Below are 15,131 nucleotides of genomic sequence, written 5' to 3' on the forward strand. Positions count from 1 at the left end.
TATCCTGGTTTCTGGCCTGGTTACTGGCATACATAAGTATCTGTACTGGTTTCGAGCCAAGTTTCCCCAAGTTTCGATGAGCATAACCTTCCATTTTTTCAAGTACCATCTTGCAAAAAATTGGTCGAAACCAGTCAAAACCTTCCATTTTTTCAAGTACCTGGCCAACTCGTCTCGGAAACTTGTGAAACCGAGATATCTCGGTGGTTTCGACAGGTTTCGACCAAGTTCTCTTTCCATGGTCGTCGGCATAAAAGGGTTTCAGCAAAAGGAGTTGTGTGGGTACCGCGACCTTCGGAGCAGGGTTTCAATCCACCTAGCAGGCGGCAAGTCCGAAGCCTCCGTGGTCCCCTGGCGACAGGGTGAGGTTTTTTGGGATGAACTTGATCATACTCATGGTTCAAAAACTCGTCTCGAACAGCCATCTCGACCAGGTCGAGTTTTCCGAGTTCTCGAGATCTCGGCGAGACACTGTTTTTATTTTTTTTTTTTTTTTTTGGAACTATGTTTTGGTGGGCTAATGGCTATAGTTGGCTCCGAAACTTTAAGGGAAGCTTGTTTTAGTCTTAATAACATATTTGAAGGTTCAAATTGGGAAAAAAAACACCCAATTTGATGTTTTGGATTTGCACCCTTGGTTGGCAATAAAGGCTGAACCCTTAATGTAATATTGCCTATTCTACACATTGTTTGAATGATATGAGACATAATTGGCAAGTAAAACAAGTAAATTATGCAATAATGGATGAAGACACATAATATTAAATAATTATTTAAAATAGTTAAAGGCTTAAAGTTTCTACTACAGTACTACAAACCACAAGATACAGTGAAGTGTTTACAACGCATATTACACAGACACCCAACCCAAGTACAATGAATAATACATAGTTCACAATGTATATAGTCCCATGTCCAAACAATACAATACTATGACTTTAGGAGTACTGAGGAGGTCGAGATTTTCGAAATATTCGAGATTTCACCGAGATTTCTTGAAATATTCGAAATCTTGGTCGAGTTTTTCGAAACATTGCATTTTTTTAAAATTTGGCGTGCTATCTCGTCTCGACCAGGTTGAGTTTTCCGAGTTTTCCGAGATCTCGCTGAGTTTTATAACTATGATCATACCATAAATTTAAATTTGTTGCAATAGGGGGTTTGGGATCATTCAATATGTATATCCAAATAAAAGGAGTCGCCACCTAGGTTTCGGGCCTAGGACCCAATGAAGGTAGCCCCATCCATAATGGATGGAAAGGGCTACACATGATTCCATATGCTCTGGCCAAAGAGTCTGGGTAAGTGGTTAGGTTACGAGAGGGAAGGTATTAGCACCCCATCTTGCCGGGTTGAACCGGTCTTTCTACTAGATGCTTGATTTTGAATCTTCTCCCATTATTATATGTCCTATACCAACATGAAAGGCTAACTTTTAATACATTAACTATGAGAAAGAAAAGTAAACATGCTATTTTTGTGAGTGAAAGACAATACTATATACACTAAAACAAGTTACTTTAATGGTCTACATTGTGACAAAAGTAGTGAGAAAAAATAGAAATATATAGACCTACTAAAGATATCAATAGAGTGAAGAAAAAGTGCGATAAATACACAATATGAAATGTCCCAAGGCTCAAGTGGAGATGGCTGACCGGTTTGCCTTCCTCTTGTTGGACGGAGTAATGGCTGTGTTGTATGGGTATGGGGTGACTCGGACTTCGGGTAGAGTAACGGCTGTAAATGAGACTTTTGCTACTCGAACCTAGGGCAGAGCATGGTTTAAGATTTCGCGAAGTATCGTCGATATATCGGGATATTTCGGAAATCTCGACAGTACAGAGACGAAATGGAAAAAAGTTCATATTTCGGGATATTTCGGCGATATTTTGTGATATTTCTTGTGAGTCTTGCGCTCTTGTGAGTTGTGAACTTGTGACTTTGTGTATTGACTATTGAGTAATGAGTATTTACTATTGAGTATTGAACTATTGACTATTATGGAGTTTATGAATTATGAGTTATGACGTATGAATTATTTTTGTTTCATTACTTTGTTTAAATTTCTTATATGTCTTTTAGTACCTAATCAATGTGTATTTAACTATTTATACATCAGGGTTGGCGACCGTATACTATCAATCAAGGGTGCAAACCCAAAACACCACTTTGAGGACATTTTTTTTGCAATATGAAAGTTTAAATGTGTTCATTTAACTTAAATAAGGGTGTACATGAAGTATTAGGCTTTAATATGACCAAAAACCCACCGAGATGGAGTGCCGAAATATGGCAGAAAAAATACCATATTTCGGTATATTTCGGCCATCTCGACCAGCCCGAGATATTGAGATATCGCGAGATTTTAAACTATGGGGCAGAGTAACGATTCTAAATAAGACTTTTATTATTCGAACTTTGGACTGAGTAACGACGTCGCACAGGTGTAATAAGGTTTATGGAAAAGGGTATAGGTGAAGAAGGGTAGAAGCAAGGTTTAAAATCTCGTCTCATCTCGCCATTTCGGGCTGGTCGAGACTTCCGAAATATACCGAAATTTCGCCAAAATATGGTATTTTTCTACCATATTTTGGCACTCCATCTCGGTGGGTTTTTGGCCATATTAAGGCCTGATACTTCATATACACCCTATTTAAGCTAAATAAACTCATTTAAACCTTCATATTGCAAAAAAATGAACTCAAAGTGGTGTTTTGGGTTTGCACCCTTGATTGATAGTATACAGTCGGACCCTGATGTATAAATAGTTAAATACACATTGTTTAACGAAATATACCGAAAATTACTGAAATATTCCAAAATTTGAACGTTTTTCATTTCGAAAGCCCATCTCGTCTCGGTAGTGTCAAAATATACCGAAATTTAGGTGATATATCGCGAAATTTTGAACCATGGGTAGAAGTAGGGTAGGAATGGGTGGAAAAGGGTTGAATGGGGTGTTGAGGCTCGGACAACATAACGGTATGTGAATATGGAGGTAGGAACTAGGGAGGTGAGAAATGGAGGGGAAGGTCACTAAGGACCTAAACACTCAAAATGGGCAAAAGGAGGCTAAAGGGGCGTGATTCTCAAGGCAAGGAGGGTCCTCTTCGAATGGGAGGGGGACCCTCTATGGCACTGTGGAATGTCATCGTGGCACTCAAACCGTACTCTACGGTGCCACGGAATGCCACCTTGGCACTCAGACTGTATGTGTTGGATTTGGGGAATTGAACTTATGTCAATGAGGCACAGGCCCTCTTTATTTATAATAAATCTTATGAAGTACAAGTTACAGTTATACCCTTAGGGCAACACCAATTAAACCCTAATGGACAAATATACCCTTGTACTTGTATTACAACACTCCCCCTCAAGTTGGTGCATAGATGTCAATAATGCCCATTTACTAACAATAGAAACAAAATTCTTAATACTTAGTCCCTTAGTAAACACATCAGCTAACTTACTATCTAATGGGACAAATGGGATACAAATGATTCCTTGTTCCAGCTTCTCCTTTATAAAGTGACAATCAATGTCAACATGCTTCGTTCGATTGTGTTGAACTGGATTACAGACAATGCTGATTGCCGATTTGCTATTAGAATATAGGCATGGAACAAGAACTCAACGAGATCTCGCTTTTTTGGAAAGGCGAGACGAGATGAGTGGCAAAATGGCTGGATAACATTATCTCGACTGAGATCTCGGTTCACTTAAGTTCCTAGCCCATATAAAATGTGCAGATCTCGACCGAGACCAGTCGGTTCACTTAAGTTCCTGGTGTATGTGCACTATAATATGAGACTAAGGATGAAGCATATACGTGAAGAAACAACAACAACAACAAACTCAGCCTTATCCCAACTTAATGGGGTCGGCTACATAAATCCCAAAAGAAAAATAAATAAAATAAAAATGAAAATAGTAAGAGGAAAGAGGCACAACCCAGCACATCGAAAGAAACTCAGCTAAATGGGGTCTGCGACGTGGATCCTTGCCTTCCAATCGGCTCTGTCTGAGGTCATACTTGGAATAAGACCTAGACTATGCATGTCCTTACTCACCACGTCTCCTACGGCCATTTTAGGTCTGCCCCTAGCTCTTTTAGCTCCTTCAATCAGAATCCTATCACTCCTCCTTACAGGAGCGTCCGTAGGCCTCCGTAGAATATGACCATACCACCTTAAACGACTCTCTCGGAGCTTGTCATTGATCGGCGCAACTCCCAAGTCTGCTCTTATATGTTCATTACGTACTTTATCCTTCCTTGTTTTTCCACACATCCATCTTAACATCCTCATCTCTACTTCACAAAGCTTATCAATATGATACTTCTTAACTGTTTTACCGGTCTTCCAAATTTCCCGCGTAGGCCTTTTCTTTTAAATCAGTTATTATTAAATTCCAGAGTCTGTTTAGCTTTCCTAAAGTGGTCTTAAACTTTCCAGAAATTACAAAATTTCCATAGCTTCTTTATAATTTGATTTTTATAGCTTTGGTGGGACCATAGCAACCCAGAAATATGGTTTGGGACCCAGGGTTGTGTTGGCCACATCACTACTATAGTTGTACTTACACTTCCTTCACACACACACAAGCACATGTTATATACTCCAAATATGCTGATCTTCTGTGCAATGTGCAATTTGCAATTTGGAATGGATTTCAGGAACCATAATTTCAATAACTCTTCCTGCATTGTACCATAAATATGAAGAGCATGTGGATAAATATGCTGGTTTGGTCCACCAGAAATTCGCAAAGCACTATAAAATAGTGGATGAAAATGTTATAAGCAGGTTGCCTCGAAGTTTACGAAAGTACAAAGATACATGAATTACAAATGTGTGATAGGTATGTTTTCCAGTTATATGTGTATGTATGTTGCAACTTCTTCCGAAAATTTTCTGCTGTCTTAAGATTTTAATTGTAAAATTATCTTTTCATGTTGTTAGACAATCCTGAAATGTACCAGTAATATCCAGCACTTAAACAAGTACAAGTTGTTATCAATGATTTGTGATATCTTATCTACTGTATGTTCATAACAAAGTATACTATTGCATCATTTTTTTTCACTTTTACAACAAAAAAAAAAAAAGAGGAAGAAAGAACAAGAAAAAGGTATTGCATCATTTTTCTGATCACTATTTTGTTATGGACCTTGTGGGTTCTCTATTAACTTTCAATCCTCATGACTAGGTCCTGATGTTGGGAGGGGGGGAATCATCTCTTCTCATTATCTCATCCTTGGTTTCTTAATTTATAATTAGTCAAATAGAGAACTACAGGGAGTACCTCTGTGGTACCAAAAAGAATGAAAGAAAAATTGATGCAGTTAAGATTGTCCAATTTGGCCAATCAGGCATCATAAGGCTTTATTTTGGCCCATGGTCGGGTTCTATGGACCTTGATATTTTTATTTTTGGGTTTATTGATGTAAAGAGCCTCTTTATTAAACCCATATTTAGGGTCTTAATTCTGAATACGGGACTGACTTTATTAGTTAGTCTAGTTAGATTGCTATTTCTTTATTTATTTGTTATTAAGTGTTTTAGTTAGGCTCGAATATGTCCTTAAGAGTTCAACCTTGTTCAGTCTCTCTCCTTCATTATTTGAGTTTCCTAGCAAGTTTAAGTTACCTTATCAGTTCAGGATTGGTTTAGGCCTGTCCTTTTTTGAGTTCAAGTCTGTTTTTAAGTCTTCTATATAAGTCTGTAAGGGGTTATAATCTTGTACACAAATTTGATGAATAAAAGTTGACTTTTGCCTTTGGTTCTATGGTGATTTAGAATGCTCCCTGCTGTGGTGAATCAGTAAGCTCTCTGCAATAGGAATTAGGATTTATCTTTTTGAGTTCCAGCCTGAAATATCAGGTGGTGATTCTTGATCATATCTTTTCTGTCTTTTCTTTCTATTTAATGATGCAGTTATGCATAGGAATTAGGATTTATCTTTTTGAGTTCAAAAGTTGTAATTTTCTTTTTATTATTTTAGTCTTGATAGAGTCGTACTTAAAGTTAGAGGTAGAGTTGTTAGTGTTGTTAGAACTCATGTGATAAGGGTAGTTTGGGAACTAGTCTTATATCTAGTTGCCCTATTGTGTATTTTCTACTTTTTACCTTTCTTATCTTTTACCTCCCTAGGGAGATGTATGAAATATTTTCAAAGTCTATTAATGAAGTAATAGGTTTGGAGAGCTCTCTCACACAACACACATTCTACCGAAATATTGTTCTCCTTCTCTCTTATCTCCTTCTTTCTTCTACTTCTTCCTCCTCTCTTACTTACTCTCTTAACCTAAAATCCAACTTGGTATCAGTGCGTAGGTTTTGAGAGTCTCATTCAGCTTCTTATCCCTATTCTTTCATTCTCTTTGAAATCCTAGGGCACTAAGGATTTCAAGGAGAAGCTCCCTATTTAAAAAATCTGTTGAAAGGAGCATGAAATAGGTTTGATACAACCCATTCTTGTGTTTGCATCTACTGTTTGAGCTTGGATGAAGCTCTCTTGATGATTTGAAGCATTTCTAGCCACTGCTAGAGTTACCGCCAGCTTCAGCTTGCAATCTTTGTATCTCTTTCTCTCGGAATGGGTTTGAGGTTTGGAATGGTGCAATAGAATCACCCAAGGGTACTGGTTAAGGTCCATGTGCTCCTTCTTGCTGCTTGAAGGCCCTATATGAGCACAACTCTTCTTTGTGGAACTCTGTTTTCTGCCCAGGTAAAGCTGAGAATGCCGGACTTCTGCCTTTCTTGTATTTGGACTGCAATATGCTGCCTCCTTTGTTGAGTAATGCTTATGCAGAGTGTTTGTGAAGCTATTAAGCTTGTTTAAAGTGAATGTTACTCTTTGGAGAGTATTAAAGAAGTGTTATCAAAGCTGTTTCTGTGTTTTTTCCTTGTGATTGGGTTCTTTTTGGGTTGAGTGTGTACTCCCCACTTGGATTGATATCCTAGTTTATGGTCAAGTGCCATTTTCCCTACAAGATGGCGGATTCAGAGACTTCTGGGCTTGGTTCGGCTGCTTCACAGCCCACTCCAACAGCTCCTCAGTTTGTTTATGAGAGCTCATACAAAAAGATTTCCATCGAGACTCGGCGGGCTGCTATGGCACCAGCTCCAACATTATCTCTTGAGAGATCAGCTCTCAATTCTTCCTCTTTCCGGGACACCCATGGTGGTGGTAGAGGCCAGGGGCTTGACCATTGGGAAGACAGAGCGGTAGAGACAGGTGATGCTAGTGGAGGTCATTGTGGGAGATCTGGGCACACAAAGGATAGGTGTTGGACTCTTCATGGCTGTCCTTCTGGTACACGAGGTGGTGCTCGTGGTGGCCGTAGAGGGGGAGCACAAGGTGCACACTCTGTTATGACTGAGGCAGATGTTACACTAGATGACTCTACTATGGCTGATGCAGTGTTTCGCAGGGTCATGTCACAGCTGAGTACATCTCCTACACCCACAGTGGCTAGCTCCTCTTCATCCTTAGTTCTACAGGTCTCCACCTCAACTTCTACTGTAGCCCAGTCTTGGGTCTTTGACTCTGGGGCCACTGACCACATGACTGGTACGTCCCATTATTAGGATTCCTATACCATTTGTTGTGGTAAGGATAAGGTTAAGATAACCAATGGTTCCCTTTCCTCCATCTTTGGTAAGGGCAGTATCCCTGTTACATCATCTATTTCTCTTACTTTTGTTCTTCATGTCTCTAATCTTACTCTTAATCTTTTATCTATGAGTCATTTGACTAAATCACTAAATTGTTGTGTCACCTTTTATCCTTCTCACTGTCTTTTGCAAGATTTGGTGACAAAGACAATTATTGTAGTGGAGTGGTCACGTGAGGAGCAAGGCCTTTACCTTTTTTGCCCTTTTTGCCTACAGCTCAGTCCTATGTGTGTGGACGTAATGATAGTAGTTCTGTGGAGTCTGTTATATTATGGCATCGTCGTCTTGGCCATCCATCTTTTGTTGTAATGAGGAAACAGTTGCCTTACTTATTTTCTTCTATTGCTTCTTCTCATGTTTTTCAATGTGAACCATGTATGCTTGCTAAACATTGTCGTTCTTCTTATCCATATCATGGTAATAGAACTGCTGCTCCTTTCCATATTGTGCATACTGATGTTTGGGGACCTTCCCCTACTACCTCTTTATTTGGCTATCGTTACTTTGTGTCATTTGTTGATGATTTTTCTCGTGCTACTTGGACTGTTCTTATGAAACATAAAAGTAATGTTTGTGAAGCATTTCAGAATTTTTATCAAATGATTCTTACTCAGTTTGATACTTGTATCAAAATTGTTCGATCTGATAAAGGAGGAGAATACATGTTTGGTGGCTTCCAAGCCTTGTTTACTAATAATGGCATTATCCATCAGCTCGTGTATGTTGACACACCCCAACAAAATGGGGTTGCTGAGAGGAAAAATCGCCATTTATTGGAGGTCACCCGTAGTCTCTTGTTTGGCATGCATGTTCTCAAGACCTTTTGGTCTGCAGCTCTTCTCACTGCTTCCTTTCTCATTAATTGCATGCCTACCAAACTTCTTGATTTCAAATCTCCATTAGAAATCTTATCTACACAGGTTTCTGCTTTCTCTCTTCCTCTTAAAATCTTTGGTTGTGTTCGTTATGTGCAAGTTAACAAATCACATCATACTAAACTTGATCCCAAAGCCCTCAAGTGTCTCTTTCTTAGGTACTCTTTTACTACTAAAGGTTACAAGTGCTATCACCCATCTTCTCGCAGGTGCCTCACCTCAACAGATGTCACTTTCCTGGAGTCTGTCCCTTTCTTTGCACCATCTAAGCATCCTCTTCAGGGGGAGAATTGTGGAAGTAAACAGGCTACTGATTTTCTTCATTATCCTTTACCTATCTCTCCCTTTATGCTTGACATTGGAAAGCACAGGGTTGTGGATGTGGATGTAAATATAGATTTGGTTGTTGAAAATGGTTCTGATAAGGAGAAGGATTGCCACATAAAATACAATAGAGGTGAAGGCTTGCATAATGAAGGAAAGAAGACCTACCAAGAGTCCTCTTTGGATCCAGATCCACATCCTGAGATTTATTTTCCTCATTCAGGTGATATCCCTTCTCATCCATTTGATTTAGACCTTCCTATTGCTGTTAGAAAGGGGAAAAGAGCTTGTACTAATCCTATAGCCCAGTTTGTTTCCTATGATGTTCTTTCTCCTACAGGTCTTGCCTTTGTTGCTGCTCTCTCTACAGCTTCTATTCCCAGGAATGTTATTGATGCTATGTCTGACCCAAAGTGGAGACAAGCTATATCTGAAGAGATGATGGCTCTTGAAAAGAATGATACTTGGCAATTGGTGGATCTTCCCAAGGGACGTGTCCCAGTTGGATGCAGATGGGTCTATACAATCAAGTATAAATCTGATGGTACTGTTGAGAGATGCAAAACAAGGTTGGTGGCCAAGGGGTACAATCAAGTCTATGGGATTGACTATCAGGGGACATTTGCTCCTGTGGCTAAGCACAACTCTATAAGAGTTCTTTTATCATTGACTGCCAATAAAGATTGGCCATTATATCAGTTAGATGTGAAGAATGCCTTTCTTCATGGTGACTTGGAAGAGGAAGTGTACATGCAAACCCCACCAGGCTTCAAAATACCTTCAGCTGAAGGGAAGGTGTGTCTCCTCAAGAAGGCACTATATGGACTCAAACAGTCACCACAGGCATGGTTTGAGCACTTCCGACAGGCTATTCTGAAGAATGGATATTCCCAGAGTCAAGCTGACCACACTCTCTTTACCAAGTGGGGCAATGGTACATTAGAGATGATATGGCTGAGATAGATAAACTGAAAATCTACTTGGCTAAACAATTTGAAATCAAAGATCTGTGTCCCTTGAAGTATTTCTTAGGCATTGAAGTATCAAGGACCAAGAGAGGAATCAACATATGTCAACGAAAGTTTGTGCTTGATTTGCTGACAGAGACAAGGCTGTTAGGCTGTAAACCAGCAAGTTCTCCTATTGAGCAGAATCACAAACTAGGAGAAGTTTGTGGTCCTTCTCTTGTTGATGCTGGAAAGTACCAAAGGCTTGTGGGAAAGCTTATTTACCTCTCTATGACACGCCCTTATATCTCTTATGATGTGGGAGTGGTGAGCCAATTCATGCATTCCCCCAAGAGTGGCCACTTGGATGTTGTGTATCGCATTCTCAGATATTTGAAGTCTTCTCTAGGGAAAGGACTGTTGTATGCAAGACATAATCACTTGAGAGTGGAAGGCTTCACTGATGCCGATTGGGCTGGATCCATTACAGACAGGAGATCTACCTCAAGCTATTGTACCTTTTTGTGGGAGGTAATTTGGTTATATGGAGAAGCAAAAAACAGCATGTTGTAGCTAGATCCAGTGCAGAGGCAGAATTTAGAGCTATGGCTCATGGAGTGTGTGAACTTATATGGTTGAAAAGGCTTGTTCAGGAACTGGGATTTGACACTGAAGGCCCTATGAGACTCTATTGTGATAACAAGGCAACCATCAGTATTGCCTACAATCCAGTGCAACATGACAGAACTAAGCATATTGAAGTGGATCGACACTTTATCAAGGAAAAGATAGACTCAGGCTGCATTTGTACTCCTTTTGTGAAGACTGGTGACCAACTGGCGGATATCTTCACCAAGGCTTTGACCTCTGTTCAGTTTGGTACTCTCCTGTGCAAGCTGGGAATGCATGCCATTTATTCTCCAGCTTGAGGGGGGGTGTTAGTGTTGTTAGAACTCATGTGATAAGGGTAATTTGGGAACTAGTCTTATATCTAGTTGCCCTATTGTGTATTTTCTATTTTTTACCTTTCTTATCTTTTACCTCCCTAGGGAGGTGTATGTAATATTTTCAACGTCTATTAATGACGTAATAGGTGTGGAGAGCTCTCTCACACAACACATATTCTACCGAAATATTGTTCTCCTTCTCTCTTGTCTCCTTCCTCCTCTCTTAATTACTCTCTTAACCTAAAATCCAAGTAGAGTTTGTTTCAGTTTAAGTCCCATATAGAGTCGAACTCTATTTCAGTTTCAAGGTAGGGTTAGGATTTGATTTTCCTTTAAATACTTGGCTGTACCCAATGATTGAGGTTGGATTGTTTTGATTGAAATTGAAATAAGTTTTTACCGGTGCTGCCAAGAGTTTTTACCGGTGCAACCTTTCCTCTTCTCTCCTTCCTTCCATGCGATCTCTCCTTTCTATCTTTTAACTTCTCCTTTCTCCCTGAGTATCTTATCCCTGTACCATGGTACCCTGGTCTAGCGGTACTGCCTGAAACTTGTAAACCGATTGAACTTCCCTCTGTTCACTCTCAGATTTGGGGTTTATTATACTTACCGACCAGAGGCAACTTCAACCCCAGGAGCTCAAGTTCTAAAGTCCCTGCTGAAGAGGGAATTGAATCTTGGTTCTTCCACTGGAATCATCTTCACTGTCGGCCCCTGGGTTCAGATCTCACCAATCGATTGCAAACAGAACTTCAAGATTATTTCTTGCTGGATTTGGCAGGCCTTTGCTCTGCGATTTTGTTCAAGAAATTGCAAGGAGAATCGTCTTCATATGAGGGAGTTGCCTCTGCTGGAACAGCTCCGGTTCACCGCCTCTCTTTCCATCGAGTTATTGCAAGGTTGAAGAAGACATAAGTCTTTAAAATTGCATGTAAGGACAACTCATGTTATTTACACAAAACCCCCATGTTCTCTGATGCTATTCTGTTATCCCCATTTTAAATGTTTCAATTCCAAGAATAACCCTCCCTTTAATCTTTTATTCTATCATGTTCTATTTTTTCATTTAATTCTTAGAATGAGATCTCAATTCCAGCTACGGTTTCATTAGATATCTTACAACTAGAATCCCTCTTTTTTCCGATCCGGTTCCTCCACCACCGCGAACCCCAGTTAGATTCAGGCATGATACACTTTTTAGTTATTGGGAGAACCCAAGTACTCTTTTTCGGATCCGTGAAACAACTCTCAGAGATCTTTTTACCTTTTGGAAAATCGACTTTGGTCGTAGTCAGTTCAAACACATAAACCCGCAGCCATGTTGATCAAAATGACTAAGTTTCATGATTTGATCCAAAGTAATTGATAGAAATATACTATAGGACTGGAAATATTTTACCTTTATGGACTGAAAAGCCTACTTGTTATAGGAGTCAAATATTTAGAGCCTTTCCTTATACAAACTTTTGGTTGAAAAAAAAAAAACTAAAATTTGAAAAATCTTGCTTAAGCCTATCCCGGAGAATAGATCGAATCTCAACCACCACCCTCTGACTCCTTTCCACCCCTACCTCGCTACGACTTTCTAAATGCTAGGAGGATTGATTTTCACACAAACTACTATTTGGAAGCACATCTTTTTTCGTATATCAGACAGGCGCTCAGCTCTTCAATCAATCAAAATCAAATCGAAAGGAGATTTTCGTAGAATAAGAAAGAAGGCTCTCATGAAAATTCAATAGAATAGAAAGAAAAGCGGAGTGAGAGCTCTCGCTCGAAAAGCAAGTATCAATTTGAGGAGCCGGGAGCACCGGAAACATATCGATACAGAAACCCGAAATCGAGACTAGCACGCTGTAGTTTTTTAGCAGGCTGCTAGTTGTAGCGCGCTAGCGCATGTACTCTTCTGCTAGCATAGCAAGTCAGGCATGACTCCTATGAAGAGTTGTATAGTCATCTATAGACCTGGCAAATCAACCTCCGGTTCAACTCTTTGCTTGTTACCAGATCTAAAGACCCCTCATATTTGTGGATGACAACCACAGGCAGTCTATGTACTCTTCCTTCTATGCTTTTGTACCCTGGGTCTGACTCTTTATATTTGCTTTCCTTTTCACTCCTAAATTCAAGCTAAACTAAACCGATTCATATGCTTTTGTACCCTGGGTCTGACTCTTTATATTTGCTTTCCTTTTCACTCCTAAATTCAAGCTAAACTAAACCGATTCAAATCTCTTTTCCATTCAGAAAGAGGGTAACCTTGTTTGTTTTACGAGCTCATTGACGAATAAAATGAGCTCTCAGCATTCTTTAACACCATGGATAGGATTTAGGTACCTTTCTTCGAGTGGACTAGAAGCAGTTATCTCACGTTTTAACGAGCTTCTAGCGGGTTTGTCATCATTCTCATAGGAGTGGGCAGTTTCGGCTCTGAAAGCATGGTTCTTGCCTCCTTCTCTCCTCCCTCCTTGGAGCTTATCCATTCGTTGGGTGATCCCTTGCTCTCACGTTCGAGTGTTTGCTTGTCGTTTAGGCCAGTGAGTTAGATTTCTGCCCCATTGAGGCTGAGTAAAGAACTGAAGCTAGCAGCTCCCTCGAGTTCACCGGTGAGGCCCGGGGTCAACGAATCAATGGAATTAACTTTGACGGATCCACCTTTACTCCTAATGCTTATCGATCTAGTAAAGCCAATCCACAACCCAATGCAAGAGTGATAGTATAGTGTGCCCAGTCGTACTATGTTTCCAGTGAGCTATAAATAGAGATGGATTTAAGAGATGGTTTCACTGAATTACCGATAGCGAAAGCTTAGCACTCGAATTAGCTACCCTTATTCTTTAAGTGGTAATTTCTATTCCGTCCTCTCTTCTAGTTTACCTTATTACCCTTTGAGTTCCCCTTTAATTATGATACTGCCATTCCATTATAACTTTCAGTTATTTACCATTCTGCCATTGCTCTTGTAAGACTTCAAATATTTACCGTTTTGCCACCTGTGCTTATGATATGAATTATCTAACACTTGGGTGGGCCCGTAAGTGATCCATATTGGGTTTCGGAACCCCGGATCCTCATCAAATTGGTATCAAGGCCGAATTTCTGGCAGTTACTAAATGATAGGAGGTCACATCACCAACACCGAGTTGCACAATTTATACTGTGAACTAGGTGAGAGTCAACAGGAATTGGCTGAGAATCAACAAAAGAGTGAGGTCAAGCTTGAGGCCAGGTTTGAGAGGAATGAGGCTAAACTTGACAAATCTATGTAAGAGATTCTTGCTTTTATGAAGATAACCGACAAACAAGTTGAAGCAGGAACATCTACATCAACTCCTCAATTTCATACTTTACGGATCGAAGATACTCCTCAAAGGCATCAACCTGATCTAGTTATACCCCAGGACATTACATGGAAATTTTTTGATAGGGACTATGGCATCAAAGTAGAGGTTCTAGAGTTAAGTGGTGAAAAGGAGCCAAAGGAATTTCTTGATTGGCTTACCAAGGTTGAAAGAATCTTTGCTTATAAATCTTTTTTCCGGTCGAGAAAAAGTGTGAACTCATTCTCACCAAGTTTATTGGGTATGCATGTTCATGGTGGGATGATGTACTACACTTGAGGCTTAATTAGACGACTTGGGCCCGTTACTAATTCGGAGGTCATGAAGCAGATTCTGAACGAGAAATCCATTCCTTCTAATTATGAGAAGGCATTGTTTGACAAATTGCTCAATTTTTAATAAGGCAGCAAGGATGTGGATACCTACACACTAGAGTTCCACAAATAATCTTTAAGGTACCGACTTTAGGAGATAGACCAACAACGGGTTATGAGATATATCAGTGGGCTAAATACTGAGATTTGATTAGAGTTGGCTAACACTGATTTCAGGTCCGTTGATGTGGCAACAAATTATGCCAAGAAAGCTGAAGAAAAGTATAGTTATCTGAAGAATATCCTCAAGACTCCTTCAGCTTATAGACCCCCACTACGGATTGAAGAAAAGAAGCCAGAATTTAACAAATGCAATGACTGGTTTAAGAACATTGCGTGCCATAAATGTGGCGAAATGGGTCATAATGGCAATAAATGTCCCAATAAATCTCGCCTCATAAATGTAGCAGAGAAGCAACCAATAGAGAAGGATGACGATGATGAAAATTTATAACCTTATCCTTCAGAGGATGATGATGAAGTTGAAGCCCACTCCGCTAGTCTTAAATCATTCTCAAATGGACTAGTTGATAAACCTCCCCTCTTCAGATAAAGGGTAATCTTTTGTACGGGGTTGGTCCTACAAATGTTCATACAATTGTTGATACTGGGGCAGAATCCAATTTCATCTCTTTTGGTTT

The 15,131-nt window shown here is 39.8% G+C and overlaps 1 protein-coding gene across 3 annotated transcripts in view; it reads left to right on the forward strand.

Annotated features, from left to right (window-relative positions):
- The window catches only part of LOC122656718 (reticulon-like protein B16), a 67,174-nt gene that overhangs the window by 45,116 nt on the left and 6,927 nt on the right, over nucleotides 1–15,131 (forward strand). The window contains exon 6 of one of the 3 annotated variants that reach the window (XM_043851338.1): nucleotides 4,679–4,863. The exons of 1 other annotated variant lie outside the window; for it this stretch is intronic. In XM_043851338.1, the coding sequence (XP_043707273.1) occupies nucleotides 4,679–4,845 (167 nt within the window). In that variant the 3' untranslated portion in view covers nucleotides 4,846–4,863. The remainder of the gene's footprint in view (nucleotides 1–4,678; nucleotides 4,864–15,131) is intronic. One more of the 3 variants, XM_043851336.1, reaches the window with a different exon arrangement.

The sequence above is a fragment of the Telopea speciosissima genome, chromosome 3, assembly GCF_018873765.1.
Source record: "Telopea speciosissima isolate NSW1024214 ecotype Mountain lineage chromosome 3, Tspe_v1, whole genome shotgun sequence".
NCBI classification, from domain to species: Eukaryota; Viridiplantae; Streptophyta; class Magnoliopsida; order Proteales; family Proteaceae; genus Telopea; species Telopea speciosissima.